The sequence below is a fragment of the Trematomus bernacchii genome, unplaced genomic scaffold, assembly GCF_902827165.1.
Source record: "Trematomus bernacchii unplaced genomic scaffold, fTreBer1.1, whole genome shotgun sequence".
In the NCBI taxonomy this organism is placed as follows: Eukaryota; Metazoa; Chordata; class Actinopteri; order Perciformes; family Nototheniidae; genus Trematomus; species Trematomus bernacchii.
The window spans coordinates 3,539,706-3,563,498 of record NW_022987588.1 but is presented as its reverse complement, the minus strand read 5'-3'; the positions used below and the strand labels follow the sequence as shown (position 1 = coordinate 3,563,498).

At 40.5% G+C, this 23,793-nt stretch overlaps 1 protein-coding gene across 3 annotated transcripts in view; it reads left to right on the top strand.

The window, feature by feature from the left end:
* The window catches only part of znf385b (zinc finger protein 385B), a 44,771-nt gene that overhangs the window by 6,993 nt on the left and 13,985 nt on the right, over positions 1 to 23,793 (top strand). The window contains exons 1-4 of one of the 3 annotated variants that reach the window (XM_034128957.1): positions 6,392 to 6,407; positions 6,956 to 7,093; positions 7,372 to 7,512; positions 8,034 to 8,138. In XM_034128957.1, coding sequence (XP_033984848.1) covers positions 6,958 to 7,093; positions 7,372 to 7,512; positions 8,034 to 8,138 — 382 coding nt within the window. In that variant the 5' untranslated portion in view covers positions 6,392 to 6,407; positions 6,956 to 6,957. Of the gene's footprint in view, positions 1 to 6,391; positions 6,408 to 6,955; positions 7,094 to 7,371; positions 7,513 to 8,033; positions 8,139 to 23,793 lie in introns of those variants that run through there. The other 2 variants (XM_034128956.1, XM_034128958.1) reach the window with 2 other exon arrangements.

The window sequence follows — 23,793 nt, the reverse complement described above, 5'->3', positions numbered from 1 at the left end:
GTCCTGAAGTGAAGGTTGGACTAACAGAATAACCTCACTGAGTGCGTGCGTGAGTGTGTGTGAGTGTGTGTGGGTGGGTGGGTGGGTGAGTGTGTGTGTGAGTATAATCCCTGGTGCGGTATGTAAACCATAAAACATGATGTCAGCTGTATACATGAGCGGATTATGGTCTCACAAACCACAAACACACTACGTGACTTGTGTGAGTGTTTAAATCCCTGAGTCTGTCAAACTGTTTCTGTTCACTGCGGGCAACACACTGATGATAATCAATAATTACTCTGTCATAATGATGAATGGCCTGCATTGAATAGTGCGTTGACAGAAATAGAATTGGCTTTTTCACCCTTCCAAATATGTAAACCGTTAATATGACTAAATAAGACTACCTGTGTATATCTCTATAAACTATATCATAAATGTTGTAATTCAGTGTATTGAATGTACTCTCCCAGGTGTAGTAAATAGTATTATATTACACTAAGTTTCATCATTCTCAATGTGACCTGCGCTATAATGACAATGCCCTTGAATGATATACTAGGCAGTGATTTCAATCTAATTCTTCTATTTTGGGATCTCCATACTGAAATGGTAATAGGTTTTCTTACAGTGTCAGTGTTGGTATTTTATTCATGGTATAGGGCCAGGGCTTATGAACGATCAGTGCTTTCCTGTTTGTTTTAAACTCCAAACTAAATCTTTCCCATGTTTAACCAGATGAGAACAGCATTGATATTGGAAATCAAAAATGAAAACCTAGGAAGTTATTTATTTTTGAATGAACTGAATGGATTATTATGAATATTTTAAGGATTATGACTGCTGAGAGTAGGTAGTCCAACCTCTGTTGACTTGACCGAGCAGCTGACGAACATCTTAAACGTTTAAGATGTTTGTTTTACTTTCACTTTTTTAAAATGTTGGACAGAGTTCTAGAAACCACCTGGACAAAAAGTGAGAATGTGGACCGAGAACAGAGAGACTACTGTACAAGTCAACTGTCCCAGTGGTTCAACCACATCATGACGTCACCAGTTTTGGTGTTACCACTCAGCGCTTCCATGACAACCAGAATACAGACGGACAGGAAGCTGGACTGTCGCTCCACCTGTCTGACTCTGACTCTGTGCTTTTTCATTCAACTTAATTCAGAGGACACGACAAATAAATAAAAACTTGCCAAATCCACCTTGAAAACCAAACACAAAACTACAAAATAAACAAGAAAACATAAAGACCCTGTTGCATAAACAACAGATTGTAAAGCATCTTAAAAACCATTTACCAAAGTAGACAGTAACATTTCGACAAGCAAAACAACAATAACCTCATTAAATGCATGCTTCTGAGCAGAGACATAAATAAATAATACCATAGCTCAAAATAAAAGAAATCATGTGAAATAACAAATCCAACTTAAATACTTAAATAACGTGTCATGACTGATGTAACCCAGTGCAAACAATAATAATTTGTTTAATAACTAACAACAAAGCGCAATGCGGATGCAATACAACAGCTTTACATTGTCTAAAAAAAATGTATTTTTGTTTGTGAAAGTGTGAAAAGAATACAGAGATTGAAGATTCAGTTTTAACACACATGTAATTGTTTTTATTGGCTGAATTAACATGCATAATGTGTGCAATGATGCATTAAAATCAACATAACAGGTAATGTTGTTTCTCTAGTAGACCATTTTGCTGGCCAATCCCTAACTACAAAAAGTGTTGTGGCCATCTGGTAGAAACGTAATCGAATATATCTGTGGTTCCTCAGTCAGAGACGGGGTTTAAGGTTTTGAAACATTCTCGATGAGGCAGTAACTGGAGGTGGCTGGTGTCTGGAGGAGGGAGGAAGCACCATTAGCTGAATGAGAAGCACCTTAAGTGTGTTCAGGTTTCAGCCTCCTGCAGGTCTTCACTATGATCTGAGCGTGACCTCACACTGGTTGTTGTGTTACTGTGTATGTAAATGCGCTGAAGTTGACTATTGTTCACTGCTATAGCAAAATGGGACCAAATTAGATACTAAAAGCTTTATTTCTTCCATGCATGTAACTGATTCCTCTGGCCAATGCGAATGACTTCCTATTTTGCTTCACACATAAATGGTATGAAGAAACTTATACAGGACTCATATAGGACTTAATGGATCAAATTCCTTTAGTTTGTGATGCGAGAAAATGTCATTTGTTTTTCAGCTGTCCCCATCCCAATGTCTCTGTATGGAGCAAAAAGCTTGGCAGACTTGTGTGTGTATCAGATTTAAGTGTAAAACCTTTTTTTAGTTTTTGGAACTCAGTTGTTTTTTCTTCATATATTTGTATTTGTTAAGCTGTATTGTGCATTCAAATTGCTGACAATGTTTTCCTCATCTGATTGACTTTTGCTGCAATGTGTTGAGCTCTCAGGGCGGCCATACTTGCAGACCATCCACGTATCACAAATGAGAAGAATACATTAATATGGAAGTTTATCTGCTTTGGTGCCTGTAAAGCAATATTCCCCAGGCACAAGACAAAACATCAATATATCATAGCTTTTGTGCAGTTGACCCACATTTTGGTTAGAACAACCTTAAAGCAGTTTTGTTTTTTAAGAAATGTGTGAATTGTTGATGGAAGAGCAAGCCAGGAAAAATAAAACTATGTAGAAGTTTTTTGCCCTGAATTTTTTGCCCTGAATTCAACCTGTCAGCTATACTCTACATGCATGGTCCCTCCTCTCAACGAGCTTCATAAATCCAGTATTAAGTTTGTGGTTTCAGGTCAGAGCTGCTCCACTTTGAGGTTAGAAATGAAATGGTTTGTTGGACTTGTGGAGCCGGTTGGAGGTCATGCACAGACGGAGAGGAAGATCTGCCTGAGTGGACCACTTCACAAGTAACAAAGAGCTGGTCAGATATTAATGCATTTATATCATTGATTTTATTTGACCTGGATTTAGAGGGAAAATGGATTTGTTAAAATGTGCATACTTTCTTTTCATTTCCATCAAGCTGTTTGCGTGGCAGTAGTATGAGTTTTCACCAGTTTGTTCAGATTGTAGGATCTCTGATTCCTGCAGGGACAAATATACAAACATCAAACTGTATCTAGTAGTCTGCTACAGCATCTCTGCTGCTGCCGGCCATTGTTCCCTTTACTGTGTGTCGGTGGGTGTGTGTGTGTGTTTGTGTGCGTTAGTGTGTGTCTTTGACCACTGTCATTACTAGCCACTGGCCTCAGGGTGAGAGACAGCCACTCTAAGAACTCTCTGTGTCTTTTCACATCTCCATTAGTTTCTTTGTCCTGTCATACCCTCAGGTTGCTGTGTGTGTGTGTGTGTGTGTATGTGTGTGTTTGTATGTGTGTGTGTGTCTGTGTTGTACAGTCTCTTTCAGGGAACAGGGACATACATTAGTGTCCTGCTCAACATCTCTATCTCTTTTACACCAGCGGGAATCAGAGCTTTTGACCAATCGGCTGAGCCCCTCGTTGGTGCTCTGGCTGACATTTAGAATAAGAAAATATAAGATTATATAACATATCTGATGGTGTAAAGCTTGAATCTTCATGTCTAGTGATTTCCCACACAGTCAAATAACTTGAATGGGAAATGGAAACAGCCTATTTTTCAGACCTGAACAATGGCCTCTAAAAGCTCTCATACCCCACTGAGCAATAACACACACTGCAGTTTTCCTGTGAGTTTCTGTAAAGCTGACACACATTTGGGATATAAAAGGTTTTCACCCGACAACAGTCAAATAGTATTAATGGAAGTTTGTCATAGGGAGTGGAACAGCCTCTTTTTAGATATTTCTTGAAGTGCTCTGTTTATGATATCACTTTACCTCATTTTAGGTAAAATAGTTAAAAAAGCAAGTGAAAAATGTACCTTACATTATTGTTATATCTGGTGTGACATTGGGTGTAGGATGCATCTTATTTAGAAGAAGAATAGGGAGGGATGAAACCCTCTTTAATGGTCACACATGCAGAGCACACAGCACACACAGTGAAATTTGGCCTCTGCTTTTAACCCATCCTAGTACCAGGAGTCTAGTACTAGGAGCAGTGGGCAGCTATTGTACAGTGCCCGGGGAGCAATGGGAGTGGGGGGGAAGGGGGGTGTCCGGTGCCTTGCTCAAGGGCACCACGGCAGGGCAGGAGGTGAACTGGGACCTCTCCAAGTAGAAGTCCACACTCCATATTTAGGTCTGGTCGGGGACTTGAACCAGCGACCCTACGGCTCCCAGTCCAAGCCCCTACTGACTGAGCAGTAGCTGTAACAGTAGCTGTTAGAACATTAAAAGAGTTCAACATTTATTTGAAATACATTCACTTTTACTGCCCAGTTAGAGTTATATGATTAGAAGATTAGGGTTAGTGTTGGTTATAGAAGCGCTCGCTCTTCATACAAAGTGTTCCTCAATCCTGGTTTAAGAACAGATTGAAGTCTTGAGTTAAAATGCAGCTGTCAACAGTTCCAAAAGCCTCAGAAAGATCCACAAACACAGTGAATATACGATATCACTATATATGATACCACTATATTTCGCCTTGTATTGATATTTGAGACGTGGAGATGAGACTCTTTTGAAGCCTCTTCGAAGTCTGAAAAGGCAAAAGAAGAAGGAATTCAGGTTGTTATAGCACTGACGCGGAAGAAGATATTTCTACATTTCCTCTTCAATCAGATCATCACATTGTTGCTTGACTGCTGAGTGTGTGTGTGTGTGTGTGTGTGTGTGTGTGTGTGTGTGTGTGTGTGTGTGTGTGTGTGTGTGTGTGTGTGTGTGTGTGTGTGTGTGTGTGTGTGTGGGGGGGGGATTATAACCCACAGCTGGCCGCTCTGATTACTGACTGCCTGGTCAGCCTGGATTAGACTCAAACACATAACACAAGAGCAAAGGTAAATACACATATTTCATTTCATTTTAATGCTGAATGTTCAGTTCCCTGACTTGCTTTTTCTTTTCCTGCGTCTTACTTTGTGTGTGAGTGTGTGTGTGTGTATGTATTTACCTGTGTGTGAGTGTGTGTGTAGGGAGTAATTCCCAGCTCAATAGAGCAGATATATTTAATCCTTCCCTCACTAAAGCTGATGTCAGCATCAGCTGGCTCTGTGCGTGTGTGTGTGTGTGTGTGTGTGTGTGTGTGTGTGTGTGTGTGTGTGTGTGTGTGTGTGTGTGTGTGTGTGTGTGTGTGTGTGTGTGTGTGTGCATTTTGTCGCTAATTCATCACAGTGGCAGATTAACCAGCTGTCTGCAGAACATAAAGTCGACTACTAACAACCAGCTGGGGAGAGAGAGCGAGTGAAAGAGAGCAGCGGAGTCTCCTGGATAACTAAACCATGCTGTGATCGGATATTTCGTGCCAAATTGCACCTTGGGAGTCAAGTTAACTTCTTATTTCAAGTTTTTTATGAACAGAAACTTGTATCTTTAACCTTTTATTTGTATTTAAATAACCAGATATTTCCAACACAGTTGTTAATCCTTTATACTGCTGATTCCACTAAGAGAGCTTAAAGCCGATTCAAGCTGCCAGTCATGTAGCCTAACATTGTCTAGGAAAAAGAGGATATGAAATATCTGCTCCCACTTTACAACTCTATGAAGATGACTCGTAGCTTTCTGGCATATTCAGATCACGTTGTCACTGCAATCAGGAACAAAACACTGTAGCTGTGCAGTTCTCAATTCGTTCCACGGGCTGGCCCATGGTCATGGAACAACAGTAGTGGCTTCCCATAGGCTAAATGTCAAGTCAGTTCAAGTCAGTTTTATTCATATAGACCAAAAACATATATTTGCCTTAGAGGGTTTGGTGCTGTCCAATGAACATGGCTGGTTTCACTGGTGTGTTGATGTGGACCCAAGAGACATGGATTTCCTCTCCAATGCAGACCTTATGGGCACCAGCAGCTGCTGCACCATACTATGAAATAAACATTATCGTTAGCTAGCAATTTCTTCTGTGGCATTAGCCAATGGTGTGCCATTACAGTCTTAATGAGTTGATCCAAATCTGATCCAAATCCTGATGAGAATTTAAAAACAGTGGTGATATATGTAGGTCATACATAGGTCTCACTGAATATGAAAAAACTGAGGGGGTGTGTCTGTCTCCTGTCAGAGGTCATGTGACTTGGCAGAGCCGGCAGGACAACAGATGGACACAGTCATGGACTGACCCACACACACACACACACACACACACACACACACACACACACACACACACACACACACACACACACACACACACACACACACACACACACACACACACACACACACACACACATTCATATGTCATCCTTCCTCTCTCCTCTTACTCATTACTTCATCACTCCCTGTGAGCGTTGAGGCTTCACACTCATCCGCTGCCATTCAGGCCTCGCTCCTGTTCATTGGTGACTAGTTCTCTTGTGAAATGGGGGACCACCGTCGGAAAGATATGTAATGTAATTGGCTAAGAGGTCTTTAATTGAAAATACGTTTTTTAGCCTTTCAATACAACTTTTTGGATTAAGTCAAGAAACAGCCAACTGCATAGCCTAATTTTGTTCGATTTTACTGTCTGTTTGATTGGATGCTTTGCAAACATTCCATCTCGTTGCCAAATCTTGCATGATCAGCCAACTAACGCTGGGTTGGCTGGGTGTCAAAGTTACTAATGTTGACTTAATGGTTCAACATTTCAACAAGGGGTAAGGGTTATAAAGTGTGTCAGTGGGTCATGTCGGGAAGTGGTTTGTCCATAGAACTGCATCTGAAGTGCTCCATTATTTCCTCAGGAAGCTCTTTAGCGGTCAATGGTACACATTGTTGTGTCAACAAAGGAATCACAATAAGCTCAGATGTACTTTAGCCTTGCAAACCTGTTTTTATATCAGCTATAAATAAAACCTAAGGAACATTAGTGATGGTAATATATATTTGTCTTTCTCTTCTTCCTCAGGGATGAAGACTACTCTCAGCTCCTCTCATCTACTTGAGAGGAGGCAGATATTTGCTTTTGGAGGGATGTGTCAAGAGCTGATGGACCCTCCAACATCTACAACCATCAGTCTCTCCGTCCAGCAGACTTCATCTCCAGGTAATTGACATCCACCTTCATCCAAGTCATTCCAATGCATCCTTGTATTTTTCTCCTTCTGTCTAACTTATAAGTGTCATTTTTTCCTACAGTCTGAGTTATCCTAGTTGTTTTCTCTTACAGTCTAGTTCTCTACAGTTTGTTTATCCTATAGTCTGTGACACATCCTTGTTTTCTGCTACAGTCTGACTTGCCCTTGTGGTTTCCTCCCAAAGTCTGAATCATACTTGTTACTTTGCTCCTTTAATCCAACTTATTATTGTTGTTTCTTCTCCTAGGTCAGGGCGGGACCTTCTCGCTGTGTGAGGTGTGCAACCTGCAGCTGACCTCTGCTCAGGCCCAGCTGCACTACAATGGCAGGTCTCACCTCCGGAGAATGAGACAGCTCGAGGCAAGAGAGACAGGTCAACAGGCAACAGGTACACTACCAACTCTACTGTTGTGTCATTGATTAGTTGTTAGTTGTTTTGTACAATCAGCTTATGAGACAATAATATTATTATAGTAAAGAGTGACTGCTACTGCCAAATGTGAGAAACAAGATCAACCCTTTTGCTTCTGCTTAACTTCAACCGTTTCTGATTGTAAAATGATTTGGTTAACACAAAGCCTGAGCTGCACTATACCTCACTCACTCACTAACACAGAACAATACCTATATTCTTGCAACAAAGAACATACATAGATACGGCTGATTTGAAGAGTTAGAGACAAAGTCAAATCAATTCCATAATGCTGTATGTTATGTTGCAGGAGTGTGTGTCCCTGCTCAGAAGGTGAGGGGTTAATGACCATGCTGTTTCAATCAGCAAGAGGAAAATAAGAGAAATCCTGGATTTATTTTACCTTCTTTCTTTGCTAGGCACAGGGCTACCGATGTTACATCAGGTATAACACAACATTTAGTTTGATCTAATGGGTGTTGATGTCTTTGATTCAGCAGGGTCTCTGTCTGGGTCCCTCCTCCAGGCCACAGGACTGAGCTCCCAGCCTACAGGACTCACTCCGACCCCACGCCTCAGCGCTGCACCCAGGACTAATGCAGGTAGGACAACTACTGCTTCTACTTCTCCTGATGTACTGCAATGACAATTACTGATTTGTCAAACATTAGAAGTTGCACTTGAACGCACCACAAAGACTACATGCATGTACTGTAAATTCTGCACAAGAGCAGTAGTCCAAACTATTTCACAGAAATATATTCAAGTTGTCACAGTTACAAGAGGAACATTAAGTGCTAAGCAGTTCATCCATGTGTGACATCTGAATGTCTGTCTGCTGAGTGAGAGTGACTTTGGCTCATCCATCATCCACCATCTGGGAGAGGAAAGAGTGAGTGTGTCAGATTGACCCCTGAGAGTATAAACCGACCCTGACTTAACTCAGATCATCACTGCAGCTTAATACTCAGCCTCTTAATGGCTACAGTCAACTATCCATGTAAGCAGGAAATGGACTGATCACTAACAATGATAAGGATGATACAAAGAGGTGTTTGTATCATTAACTTGAGAGCGTTTATTTCTCAGTTGACACTTGATCTGATTCACTGCTTCCAGCCAAGAAATGATCCAGCAAACAACCACAGAAAGAAGTTTGTATTTGTCATGTTTTCACAAACCAAACGTGAGATTAAGTGATATTACGTGCGCTTAAGAGGTCCTTATAGGAGGATTTTATTAACTTTGGACAGAGTCAGAAGCTATTTCCTCCTGTTTCCAGTCTGTAAGAGCGATGTTTCTCTGCTTTTGGTCTTAATCCACAACTACTTTTATGTCAAACTGGCTCCTGGTTTTGTAGCTTCATATTGAATGCACAGACGTATGAGTGGTAACGTTATTCTTCTCTAAATCTGGACAAGCAAGTGAGCGTTTATCCCAGAATGTCAAATGATTTCTTTAACATAAATATAGTTTATCTTCTTATTTATTCTGCCATGGTGCAATTGTATGTGTGTGTCCTATTGTAGTAGCTCTGACATCAAGTTCAACTGCGCCGTTTAATGACATTTTATATATATTTTTTTTTTTCATGGTTTTATCATTGCAGCAAGTGCTTATAGCGCCCTCTGCTGCTGAAATTATGGCTGACTCTCTTCACATTGCTTCACCCTCTTTGGTTCCTTGATCAGCTGTGACTGGAACAGTTTCAGAGCGTCCTTAGTCATTCAGACCCAGTTTTTAAAGTCAGGCTGCTGGTCAACAGAGAGAGAGTGTGCTGTGAGATGCAGAGGAGTTAAAGTGGAGCAGACAGCAGGGGGTCATTAAACTGGGACAGAGCACTGCTCAGAAAACACACAGACGTTCAGAAGAGGAAGAATTCTTATCATTACATTTTTGCTGTTTGTCTCTTGATGTGTCTGTCTCCAATAAAGTCTGCTGGGAAAACATCTTTATGATAATCACCTCACAATACAGTGTTCCAGTTTTCTCACTTTATTTGATAATAAACACAATGCTAACATTAATTTAAGATCTGTTGTCAAGCTCTGGGTGGAACTTGTATAGTATCGTAACATTTAATAAGTCAAAAAGTTACAACAAAAACCAGAGGAAACAAGAGAAATCCAACAAATAATATACGCACGCACACACACACACACGCACGCACACACGCACGCACACACACACACACACACACACACACACACACACACACACACACACACACACACACACACACACGCACACACACACACACACACACACACACACCTAATTACAGTACATGGGAGGATGATGTAAGACAATCTCACAGAAGCAGCTGTAATTACATACCAAGTGTCCATATCAGTGTACAGGCTTCAATAACACCGATTAAAGATTACATCTCTCTCTACTGGACACACACACGCACACACACGCCACTTAGCCTGAATGGTCATGTCTCTCTCTCTCTCTCTCCCTCTTCGTCCATTACGTGATGCTTGCTCGACCATGAAAAGCTCTTTGGCCTGAACTCTCGGCTCCTTCAGGCCAGGATGTTTGCGTGCGTGCGTGCGCGCGCGTGTGTGTGTGTGTGTGTGTGTGTGTGTGTGTGTGTGTGTGTGTGTGTGTGTGTGTGTGTGTGTGTGTGTGTGTGTGTGTGTGTGTGTGTGTGTGTGTGTGTGTGTGTGTGTGTGTGTGTGTGTGTGTGTGTGTGTGTGTGTGTGACCTGGCTGGTTAAACAGCCTATCAGCAGTCAGGTCAGATGACATCACAGCCGACACTTAAGTAGTGTTATGGTTGACAAGAGCTGTGAGTTCCTCAATCAATGATGTTCATATATAACTGATGCAGTCAGTTTATTAACATGGATTATGGTGTGAAGCCAAGTTGCTTTTCTTCTTGTCTTCCAATCATTTCAATCTTACATAAACTAATAGAACTGAAAAAAACCCTGCACACTGTCAGTACTTATATATCAGTTGAGATATAAGAAGTAAAAGGATCCCTATATATATATAATAGTGTTAGCATTCTCCAGCAAAGAGCATTATATATGTTTCTATAGTAAAACGATGTAAGCATTATAATGAAAATACACTAGAAGTTTCAAAAGTAAAAGTATTCAATGGATAAAATAGTCCTGTCATTGTACTGTTATATATTTGTGGGTTAACAATACTGCATTAAGTTTAAGCTGAATTATTTTTATTTTTTATTTGGTGACTGTGTTGCTAATTTTAACTACTTTGTGATGTGTAGTTTCATCTATAACACTTTCCAAATTGATGATGTGTTTTGTGTGTTAAATCTCCATATGTAAAGTTTTAATAGCGTTCAGCTAAATGTAGAAACATGTACAATGAAGTAACAAGTCCAATATCTCTCTCTCTTAAATGTGTCGGAGTGCTTCTGCCCACAGTATGTGTGTAGGTGCACAGCATCTACAGTATGCAGCAAGATAAACACACTTCCAAAAACATGTATTAGATAAAACACAGCACATTCAAAGATGAGGCCACAAATCAGAAAAAGACGAGATACAACATACAATTGTTACACCAAGTTTATTTCAAGTTTAGTTCCACCATCTGCTGGTTGCAGAACAGGAGTAGACTTATAAAGAAGCATACAAAGGAAAACTCAAGTGATGTATTTCCAAATTGCACTTAAAGTGCTCGAGTTAACATATTTAATTCCGAACACAACCAAACATATTATGTCGAAAAGTTAAAACCCGGAGTAAAAAAAAATGTAATGTAAAAAAAAATGCAAAATAGGAAATGACAAAAATACAGACAGAGGGAGAACCAAAAATGAAATGCATTATAAAACTGTGGCCCTCCAAGACTGAGAAGCTGACAGGACCCTTATTTCAGGCAGTTAGTGACCACTAGGAGGCAGCCTTCACACTCCTACCCACACACACACACACCCAAATAATCATACACACACCCAAATACACACTGAGCCACTAACTGAAACATTGGATTCCCATGATTCACATCAGTACAGACAAATAGATTATCTCACATGAGACTAATAACATTTATACATTTTAAAGATACTCTTTCTCTTAGTTTTCTGTGGGCAGAGTTGTGCTTTGACTTTCTAGAGTGCTGTGGGGTACTGCAGTAAATATGAATGAATGAATATGGATAAGAATATGACTTATGTTGTATTTTTGTGAGGATGCTGCAAGTGTCATACCTCAGTGAATTTGGTTGTTTTCTTGGCACAGTGGAAAAGTCAAAATCAGCTCACCTTTTCCTTTCTTTGCTTTTCTTGTGTGTGTGTGTGTGTGTGTGTGTGTGTGTGTGTGTGTGTGTGTGTGTGTGTGTGTGTGTGTGTGTGTGTGTGTGTGTGTGTGTGTGTGTGTGTGTGTGTGTGTTGTGTGTGTGTGTATGTGTGTGTGTAGGCTAGCTCTAATTAGCTCTCCCGGGCTAATAAAGGTCAGAATGTTGTCCTGCAGATACCTCATACATAATGAGAAATAGACGTTATTAATAGACACCTATTGTTGCCTAGTGTGTGTGTCAGAGATGCAGAGACGGAGCAGGTGTTGATGTCTGGTTTTGCATTGATTTATTCAGCTGTGTACGAATAGACCCTGATGACAGATCCACACTCATAGTGCGGTAAACCAGTACCAAAAGGCAGAGAGGAGGGGGGGGTGGGGAGATGAGGGCATATGACCAGATTTGAACCTGTGATGTTGCACTCACATGACCCACATATGTGACCACTAGCAACTTGTAAGATCAATGTATCTATGAGGTACAAAAAGTGGTAGGGATTGCACAAGTGGTAGAGGATTGGCAGAGGTCAAGTCTAGAAAGACAATGGAGGGACTATTCAAGGTTAAGTGGAAACAATTTAACAGCAACAGAAATAGCGTATAGGACTGAGAGGTCTTTTGAAGTGTTAACAAAAACTACTGGCAGAACTAGACATAGTAGAAGACGATAAGATTGACTGAATGATTGGACTATGATTTGTAGTAGGAGCCCTCAAGGTCTTGTAGAAAACGTATCCAGTGGCAAAGGGATTGGTGTTGGGGATTGGTGACAAGAATAGTCAAGGTTATCCAGAGAACTGTTAGGACAAGGCAGTGTCTGGTAATGGTATTGACAGGACTTGTTGAGGTCTGGTAGAAAACGTGTAACGAGTTAGTGATCAACTAGTCTGATAAAGGCGTTAGAAAGACCTGTCAAATTAACACTTGTCATTGTATAGTTTAAAACATAAAACGATAGGACTGCTTGTGTTTGTAATGGACTAGTGTACAACTGCTGGACTGGTAATCCTGTAATGGTCTGGAAGCTATGGAAGACAACAAGAAGGACTAGTAAATGATGACTGTGGTTCTTCCAGTCCTGTTTATTTGTTGTTTTGTGTTTATGCTTTTCAAATCAGCATTTGGCAGTTCATTTTGTATTTGTATTTATTTATAGAAGGACCATGCATACAAAAACATTAATCTCAGCAAAGAGAAGAGATGCAATATGCCAGATTATAGCTAATAGCTAATTTCCATCTGTGGTCCTCAGGCAGGTTCATAACAATCAATAAACAAATAATAACATTGCATGATCTCTATCAGTCAAACCATTTTAAATTCTTTGTTGATGTCTCTTTGTAAACTCAGTTAGTCCTCCATCCTTGTGTTCCGCTTGGTTGAACTTATTACATCATTTGTTGGTTCATTACTCTGCAGTTTATTTGTGATTTGTTTTAAATGTAATTCTTATCTATTTTCCTTCTGTAATATGTTTTTGAGAATTACATAACTAATAGCTTGTATCCTTCTCTCCTACTCTTTTATAATCATGATGCAACAAACTGGCTAAGAGTGTGTGAGCAACACAGAGATAGAGACACAGGGAACGAGGGATTTCCATTGAGACAGAGAGGCTGTCATGATTGCTCACTCTGAATATCATCACCTCAGTGATTCAAATACACTGTACACTCTGTCTCGTCCTCGCTGTGTGTCAGACGCCCTCCACTATCCACACAAGTGTCCTCCTGCGCTCACACACACACACACACACACACACACACACACACACACACACACACACACACACACACACACACACACACACACACACACACACACACACACACACACAGTCAGTTAGCAATTCTCTGCTGTTTGGTTTTGGTTTTCGCTCTTCTGCTTGTTGCAATCGGGGGAGCTGATGATAGTAAGAAGAGGGAGGACGAGGAAGAGGAGGGGGTGAGACAGCTGTCTCCTTGTTGATGATGTGGAGTAGTTTCCTGAGTCGAGGTAGGAAATCCTTCTTCTCTCTATTTGTGTCTGAGCTCCACATTTAGCCACTTTGGTTTTCAGTGTTTTGGGGCAGTTCCATATGTTGTGTGTGTGTGTGTGTGTGTGTGTGTGTGTGTGTGTGTGTGTGTGTGTGTGTGTGTGTGTGTGTGTGTGTGTGTGTGTGTGTGTGTGTGTGTGTGTGTGTGTGTGTGTGTGTGTGTGTGTGTGTGTGTGTGTGTGTGTGTGTGTGTGTGTGTGTGTGTGTGTGTGTGTGTGTGTGTGCTTTTGGGAGTAATAGAGGGGATTCCATGAACCGCAGAGAGTGAACTCAACTTGAACTTTGAACTATAAGGTTGGAAGAGCTCTGCTCATGGTGTGTTCATTCGAAAAATGGTCATTGCCTTACAAAATATCTGATTTCCTTTATGGCCATTTGTAACCTCTGCAAAGGAGGTAATGTTGTCGGGTTTGTCTGTTAGCAAGCTAAAGTCAAAAATAGAAAAGATAAAGATTTTCTTTTCACTGTGGTACTGTATATAACATTTAAAGCTCCCATGTCATGCTTTTCCGGTTATTACCCGTCCCCTTGTGTGTTATGAAGGTTTTTATGCATGTAAACGGTGTGCAGAGTCAAAACCCTCAAAGTACACCCTGTAGCGAGTAAAACTCTAACACAGAAAATACCTCCCCAAAACGCCTCGTTGGAGATACGTCACTGCCCATTTGAGTCTTCCATTTAGTTCCGGGTACCGCCTGATGTCATGCGGTACCCGGAACGAAATGGACCAATCCCGAAGAGCTATGGCCACACCAGCAGCGGCGTGTTCCTCCTCCAGAGGTTCGAAGAACCGGCATTTCACAGACGAAAGCTTCCAAAAACATTGCCCAGTTTGAGGCCGGATATGCACAGCTTGTTTGGACCGTTTGGAGCAGGGGAAGATCTGGGTATACAACCTGTAAGTTTGCATTGTTATTTGTGTATTTATCAAACAAGACTGTTTAAATGTGTAAACTGTGTTGGACTGCTAAGCCATTGACACAGTGCTAACTGTGCTAACTAAGTTGCTAGAGTTTCCATATATCAACTCTAATATCAGCAGATGGCCTTGCATACATGTATCTCATAGCAGGAGAATGTCTGCATTCACACACAAAATACCTATTGACAGTATACTGCGGGTGATTTGCCGGTCAGTCGCGAAACGTAATTACATTATAGCTGGCGTAGCGATCTAACGCACGGAGCTTGAGCTAGTTTTGGTCAGAAAAACATTTTTGTGATGCTATGTTGCTAGCGTTTAAATATATCAACTACAATGTCAGCAGATGGCCTTACATGTTTGTCATGGCAGGAGAATGTCTGCAGTCACACACACGGAATACTCATACAGTATACTCCGGTTTACCGTACATTGTGACCGTACATATACTGCATGTAGCTAACGAGGCTAGCTGTATGCTAGCGCAAAACAATGTATTCATGCAAGTTACATTGTATGGTAGCAGAATACCCGTATACGATTGCAATTATAAACACGTTATTGCTAGCCTAATATGAACCACTAGCTTTTGTTCATAGTAGTTTTATTACACTGCATTATAGTTGCCTTTCCTCCAAGCTAACGTTCATATCGTGTTAGCTACCAAGGTAAACAAAGCTAGGTTAGCATATTAGCAGGCAAGCTGTTCATTACACAACTACTACTAACGAATCTAAAACAACTAAGTTTCTCTAATATTTTGTGATTTGCATTTGATTTCGTCCAGCCAGATCCTGGCGGACAATCCATGACGGGGAAGGGATTCTACTACTACTGAGGCCTCGTGCTAAAAGGCACCGCACCGCACCGGCTGTGCGCAGGCAAGAGGAGGAGGAATGGATGATATACCGTGTATATATGTATATTTATGTTCATTTTGTACATTTCTAAAAATAAAGTTTAATGGAAATACTTAGTAGGCCTATCCTTTCTTCCCTGAATTCATATATAGCAAACCATGATTTGATTTCTCATCAAACAGTAGTAGTTTATAACGGGTAAAAATAACTTACTCTTTGTTATGAGAGTAGCTCGTAGGCCACAACGGAAAGACAAGGAGACATACACGAGTTTACAAAACCACGGCACATTTATTGTGGTAAATGCAAAGATAGGTGGTTGAGAGGATCGCAGAGTTAGTCTTCCTGCAGCCGCTTTGGAGAGAGACTGGGGCCGTAGTGTCCGGAGGTGTCCGTGATCGCGCTGATTACCCTCTTCAGCTCCACCCCATCGTAAGACAAAGGCCCTGGGGCCGTCACACTCTTCTATAACAACAGTTAAAAATATATATGTATATAAAATATACCGCTGTACCGACGCCATGATAAGACTGATGTTACGCTGAGAGCAGCCGGGAAAAGCACTGACATGGGCGCAGACTCTCTGGTGGTTGACTAATCAGAACGAGTGGCCGAGCTGACCAATCGGAGCACACTAGGCTCACAGGGAGGGGGGGGGCAAGAGCTCCAACGAGTCGTTTAGTGGAGAAAGTGAATACTGCTGAATACACATGCTTGACAGAGATGCTGTATGCGAAACCAATGTGAGTTTGGAAAATTGCACAGTATAAATCTATTTTAGTATACCTCAACAATGTAATTATGATCAGTGGAAATGGCCATGACATGGGCCCTTTAAAGTCGTAACAAACAAACATGGAGATTGTTAGCCGAAATGGGGCGTCTAAGACATGCAGCCAGTGGGAAATAAATGGAAGGAATCACATAGAGAATAGAGGAACTTAGATTACAACACACACAGAGGAAAAAGGACGTCATTGCCATTAATCAACTATATCTTTGAAAGGCATGTTGTTTGTAGCTATATTAATGTTCTGAAAGTCATATTTAGAACCTTTGCAGGACTCTGTGGCGGTCTGAGCTCTCTGAGATCTACTTTTTGTTGTGTTGTTACAATTAATGTGATCAGTCATTCAATATATTTCTATACACTTTAATATTCATTTTATAAAAGTTAAGCTATTAATAAATGAGAGATGTGATGGAGGTTGATGGAAGCTCATTAAATGATAGTATGATAAAAGATAATGAGACTTGAAATTTAAAATTGCAGATAGTTTAAAGGTGGGGTATGTAATTTTGGAGAAACCAGCTCGAGATCGCTAGAATTTGAAAATACACAGCCGGAAATTTTTTATTTGACTTAGTCTGTAACGACCTACAGAGACCAACATTGTCGTCCAACATCTGTTTCCACAAACAGTCCTCTTCTCTTTCTCAGTACGCCGACTTTGCTACCTCATGAAGTGCAGCTTGCTGTTCATATTCCCTCTCCAACAAACACACTGTGCAGCTTATCTTGCTATACTTGCTCTCTCTTAAATGAAGACCACAGATTTTAAAATACAAATCAGGTGGTTTCCAATCATTTCATTAGCAATATGAACACTGTGGATCCTTTTTACACAGAGATCTTCTGGAAGATTCCTGAAAGAAACTGTGAATTCGATTTGGAGAAAACAAAGGCCGCGATTGGTCGGCTGATTGGTGTGCCTACGGTCTGTCTGACATTCCTCTCATTATACATTGCGTGACTGCTGTGATTGCCCTCACACTGCTGCTCATCATCCTATCAGAGTGTGTGTGTGGGTGTGTGTGTTTGTTTGCCTCACACACAGAAAACTGTTTCCTTCATATGGTAAATTATGCAGATTAAACTTGAGCTACACCCCCCGCTGTTTCTTTAAACCATTATTCGGTGTTTCTCTGAAAACGCCAAATAGCCAAATAAAATCACAGAAATCATGAAAATACAATTTATTAGATAATAATACTATACTGTGGTTGTTCAGGTGCAATTTTAGAGCTCAAAGCTGCCTGTTGCGGTTACAGTTGGTTACAGGACATGGCACCAAAACGATTTTTAGGACTGGTTTGCAGTCTTCATTTTGCTTTTAGATTATTACATTTAAAACGTTTATATGAAAATAAAGACTTAACTACGTCCACCAGGCCAACTAAGACCCATTTCATGGGACCAATGAGTGACACCTGGTCTACTTCCATTACGGTTGTATTTTACACTGGTCTGCCATGTTTTTGAGTTGGAACAAAGTTAGAATTTACAACTGTTTTGTGTTGTTTGTTTGCTCTTGCTAAAACTTTTATATCAAATGCTAGTTTAGTTCTAATGAGATGATTGCGCTGTTTTCTCTCCACTGAGACTCAGACTGGAGCTTTCCTGTCTGCATTCATATTCTTGACTGATCTGTGTGTGTTTGTGTGTGTGTGTGTGTGTGTGTGTGTGTGTGTGTGTGTGTGTGTGTGTGTGTGTGTGTGTGTGTGTGTGTGTGTTCGTGTGTGTGTGTGTGTGTGTGTGTGTGTGTGTGTGTGTGTGTGTGTGTGTGTGTGTTTTCGGATGAAGAAGGATCTGAACGTGACCTACTTCAACACACACACACAAACAGGCTTGCTATGCTAATGTGTGTGTTTCTCTGCATAATAATAATGCAGTGTGATGTCTAATGCTGCCGTCAGCAGAACCTCGCTCTGAGTCTATGTCGCTCTGCCTCTCTGTGGATAAGAAATGTTTAAGATGCAGATGAAGGTAGGAAGACGGGTTCTCCTCCCAGTAGGATCACTGGTGTATTAATACCCAGCGTTCTCCCAGGCTTTATCTCCAGCTGCAGGGATTTCAGCTGCAGTGGGAAGCACGTGAGGGATCCTGCAAATGTACTTTTAGGAGGGAAAATAAAATAAACGTGTTCCCCACTCTTTGAAGCAGACTGAGTTTTATAAACTGAGTCTCTTATAACAGGACTGAGCTGAAATATTGCTTGACTTTTCTTTTTTTTTATCTAATCAGGACATATTTGTAGTAGCTTAAAGCATAAACACAAGAAGCACTGGAATATAGCTAGCCTTACTGTGTCAAAAGTTTAAAAAACAAACCTACCATCACCTCTTAAGCTTACTAAATAATAAAGTCTTGTACGCAAAGAGACCGTAACTATTTGATAATCTATTGTTTATGAATTGTTTTGAGTCCATTTTCTAAGAATAAATCCTGCACGTTCAAACCTTCAAAATGTACAAAACAATAATTGACTGTATATATTTGGCTTTTTAGACTATTTATTATACAGAACAAGACATTATCATCTTTGGATTTGGAAAAATATCAGGAGCACTTTTCATTATTTACTGAAAAAACTAAAAATGTTGAAGGCAGCGTTCAGAAGTTTAGAAAGGTGAGGGAGGAGGAGGCTTATTAGATGTCTAATATAAGCACTAATGTTGAAGCATTTCGACGCCTTTACTGTGTTTGCTGAACAACTAAAACATCTGGGATCACACTGTGTTCTTTATTTCAACGCCTGTGTGTGAACCAGCTGGTTTTTGTGTCTCTCTTTCTCACACACTGTGCTCTGTAACAGGAGACGGTGTGAACCAACAGTAACTGCAGCAACACACACACACACACACACACACACACACACACACACACACACACACACACACACACACACACACACACACACACACACACACACACACACACACACACACACACACACACACACACACACACACACACACACACACACACACACACACACACACACAGGAGGGAATTACCTGAATGTTTCTATTACTGAACTTGACTGTCTTTCAGGATGTAATGATGTAAGGGCTGTTTAAGTGTACATCCTGGGTGGTTGATTTACCTTAACAATTGTCTACTGATTTACAAACGTCTCATTCCTAATGTAAGTCCAATGGAACATTTATTTTTGCATCAGCTAATGAGGCACACATTGAAATTCCACAATTAAACCAATGTGAAAACTTCCTTAAACCGGGTATTATGCTATCAAAGCATTTGACTTCTCCTTTATCTCACATCAAGTTGGTTTTCTAACCATTCAAGCTGGCTTCGTCCACATCGTCTGAATACACTGTGTCAAACATCCTGGGTGGTTTGGTTTTCCTCGAACACTCGGAGGAATAGACCCAGTTTGCATTGTTTTAATTTCTTCTTCTTTTAATTCCCTGTAGACACAAGTGCTACCTTGGACAGTTAAACACAACAACACATTTGTTCTTTGTAGATGGGAAATGTTTTAATTTGCAAATAGAGCGGTAATAAGAGATCTGATTACCAATGGTCACATGATATGCATGAAGAGACACTTTCTGTCCCCTTGTGTTCAGATCACCCAAGACCAATGTTAATGCCAGGTCTGAGCAGGGCTTGTTCTCTCTCTCCCCCTCACTCACTCACTCACTCACACACACACACACACACACACACACACACACACACACACACACACACACACACACACACACACACACACACACACATACACATACACATACACATACACACACACACACACTCACACACCCTCGTTCTCTCTCTTTCCTTTCTCTCACTCCCTCTCATCCCCAGGGATATAGTTTCTCTCTGGAGGAAATGGCAGCAGGGGATTAAGAAGAAGTAACGCACACGCACACGCACACGCACGCACACCCACACACACACACACACACACACACACACACACACACACACACACACACACACACACACACACCTGACGCTCAGTTTGGGACTTGAGATAGCGATGACACATGCCACTCTTAGTCCAGTCACCCGATACACGCTCTCTCTCTTTCTCTCACTCTCTCACACATTCACACTCACAGTGAGTGGTCGGTAAAAAGACGAGAACAGAGGAACACGGACAGAGCGAGAAAAGCAAGAGTACAGTAGCTAACAGACAAGAGTGCTACATACAGACAGCAAACGGAGAGAGGAAGTTGAAAAGTCAATCTTGATTTGAGATACAGAAAAAAAAAGGCTTCTGTTTCAGGTAGGAAATATTTAATTTAAATAAATGCCATCATCTTCATTGCCATCTTCAGGCTTTATCACTTCCTGCTGTGGGTGTGAGAAATGTCTCTAGCTGCTGTCAGTTTCACTTTAACTGCATCGCTTTACAGTCTGATTAACAGCACCAGATGTTTCTCTGCTGGATGAAGCTGTAATAAAGATATACCGATGTTTGTACCACGGAACATTCTACATCGCTCTCGCACAGTTCACATTTATTCACCAAACTCTGAAATGAGTCACTTCATTTGACTTAATTTAAAGAGATTGCAGTACACTTTATTTAGAAAATGAGGGTAAAAGAAGATTTGTGTTGTTTTCTTATTGACATTTGTATTGTTCTGCTTACCAAAGACTCTGCAGAACAGCAACACTGCAGAATGCTCTCTCAAAGAAAAAGGTATACAGTAAATTCTACAAGTGTGATTGTTTTAATAATTCCCTGTGGATATTGAAAATGATTTTTTGTTGGATTAGCATGAGTTTCCAAGATTTAAATACTCCGACCAGACTAGATTTATTTTTGATTGTATATACTAATACAATACAATATGATGATCTTTTTTTACTACCGGATCAAGTCTGAAGCTTCTCTTAAATCATTTTAATCCTCATTGTCACGCTCAAAAGCATCTGTTCAGATTAAAAACTTCAATTCGGATGCGTATTGGCAAGAATTTGGCGATGTGATGTGATATCATGAAACATGGGGCAGGATTCAATATGTTGTGATTAACTAGGCCTTATAGCAACTTTTGTAATGTCATTTATGGATAAATTGTCATAGTATCAATTACAAACCACTCTATGCAAAACTATGCGTGGGGTCTGCATTTGCATTCCTCACAGTTCCTGTAACATCCAACATCATGGCATTGCAATTTGTCCAATCTGAACCACTGTTTCCCAAAATCCTTAGTTTTTCAAAGATATGATACCTTATCTCCCAAAATATCGCAATACTAACGCGTATCAATATTTTGCACTAACGGGGGAACTTTAACTTTCTTCCCCTGTTACATTTAGTGAACAGCAATGATTACTACAGTAGTTGCTTTAAAGATATACATTTGACACATGATATTACAATTTATATGACAAAATACAAAACAGTCGCTCCACCTCAGATTGCAAAACGTTTGCCTACACTTTTCTACATTAATGAACATTTTCAATTATATAATTCTGTTACTAATATAACAATGAACAAAGTAATTATACTGTTCAATGTGACTGTGGATTTTGATCTTGATACTTTGGTACTTTCTTTTAATGCAGAACTTTCACTTAAAATGGAATACCTTGTATGACGTGGTATGGATATTTGTATATAAGTAAAGGATATGAGCTAGCGGGCTGTCAGTGTATAGTTTATAACGGTCATAAATTCACAGAGTTTCTTTGAGAGACATATTTGTTGTACAGTCTATGGTTTCATAACTGTCTGCCATCCATTCCTCCTTCGTGGACCAGCTTTTTTGTAAAACTGTATGATGCAATGCATCTCATTAGCCATGATATGCTCTTCTATTTGAGACTTTCCGGGCTTGTTATTCCCTCAAAGGTCAGCTCTTTCAACTCGGCTTACTACTGACCAACAACCTTTTCATGGATTTAAATTAAATCCGCTGCATGTAGTTAGGCTGTAGTGTTTGGCGACTCCATGCCTGCTGAAGGATGTCAAAGTATCTGTCATCCACTGCTATGAATGAGAAACTCGACACAGTGTGCTGGGTAACGTACAGATCATATTAAGCTGTTAAGGTGATTAATGTTAAGCTGTCAAAAGAAGATGTAATTTTCCCCATTGGTTATGTTAATGTTTCACCATTGTTAAAGGCACAGCTCGCTACGGGTTTCTTTTTACAAAACTGAAAATGTTTTGCTTCTAAGTTTAGCCCTCTCTTTCACTTAGGTTGTATTCATTTTATATATCTGTTCTTGGAAAATCAAACCAGAAAGCAAGCAAACAGGCACACATAGGGTGAAAAAGAAACATGAGAACATAGCAATTTATTCCTGGAGTCTCTATAACGTCTGAAAAAAGACAATGTTCCGGGGATCCTTAAAGCCCCTGTCACACTGTCCCGAAATTGACACCAGATGGACACACGAATATGGAATTGTGAATTTCGCACGAAGATGGCCCCGAAGTTGGTCAACAGCCAAGCAACAGCCGAAGCAAGTATCCAGACTCAACGTAAGAGCTTGTGCCTCTTCGGGGGGTGCTAACATTTAAAACATACACTTTATTCTTTACTTTCTCCGTCTTTATATGTAGATTAGAAGATATTACTTATCTCCGTCATGTTGTTTCCATAGCAACAACAACTTCCTGTCAACAGCGTAAACTCGCCTTCAAAATAAAAGCATCTAAATAAAACAGGAAGCTAACCTAAATTACATTTAAGACATACAACTGCAACGAAAGTAACAAAAACAATGTACCGGTAATATCCTTTTCAGTTTCACAGAACACAAATTGGGTTATTTACATAATATGTTTACATGATTTTGTTGTGCAATAAATGCAATCTCGATGTCATCGTACTATAATACGATGGCTACACGACGGCATTGCGAGGGCTTCACGTAGTCGTGTTGCCTTCCTAAGACAATCGTGCAGCTTCTTGTTTCCTTCGTATTGTCTTCGTGAGGCGAAAAATGCCCGATGGCACCGAAGATCACACGAAGTAAAGACGAAAATGACACGATTTGACAAGATGCCCTCACGAGTGCCTTACGAAGGGCAAAATGGACACACAAATTCAACACGAAAATGAACCTTCGCAAGGTCCTTCGGCAATTTTTTGGCATGCCAAAGATTTTGCCACCGCTCACAAAGTTGCTGCCGGAGCCTGAGAAACTCCACCGGCGGTCATACGATGGCTAAGATGCCCTCACGAATGGCCCGATGTTGTTACGATCAGAGCCGAATTTGAACATTTCCTTTATCGATTCTAAGGGCCCGTGACTGACAGGGGCCCAAACATTTTTAGAACATTAAGAAAAAAAAATGTAAGTAACCAATGTGATATCTTTTCATGGGGCACAACATTCCTGGCGGCGCCCCTGCGTGTGTCCATCTGGTGTCAATTT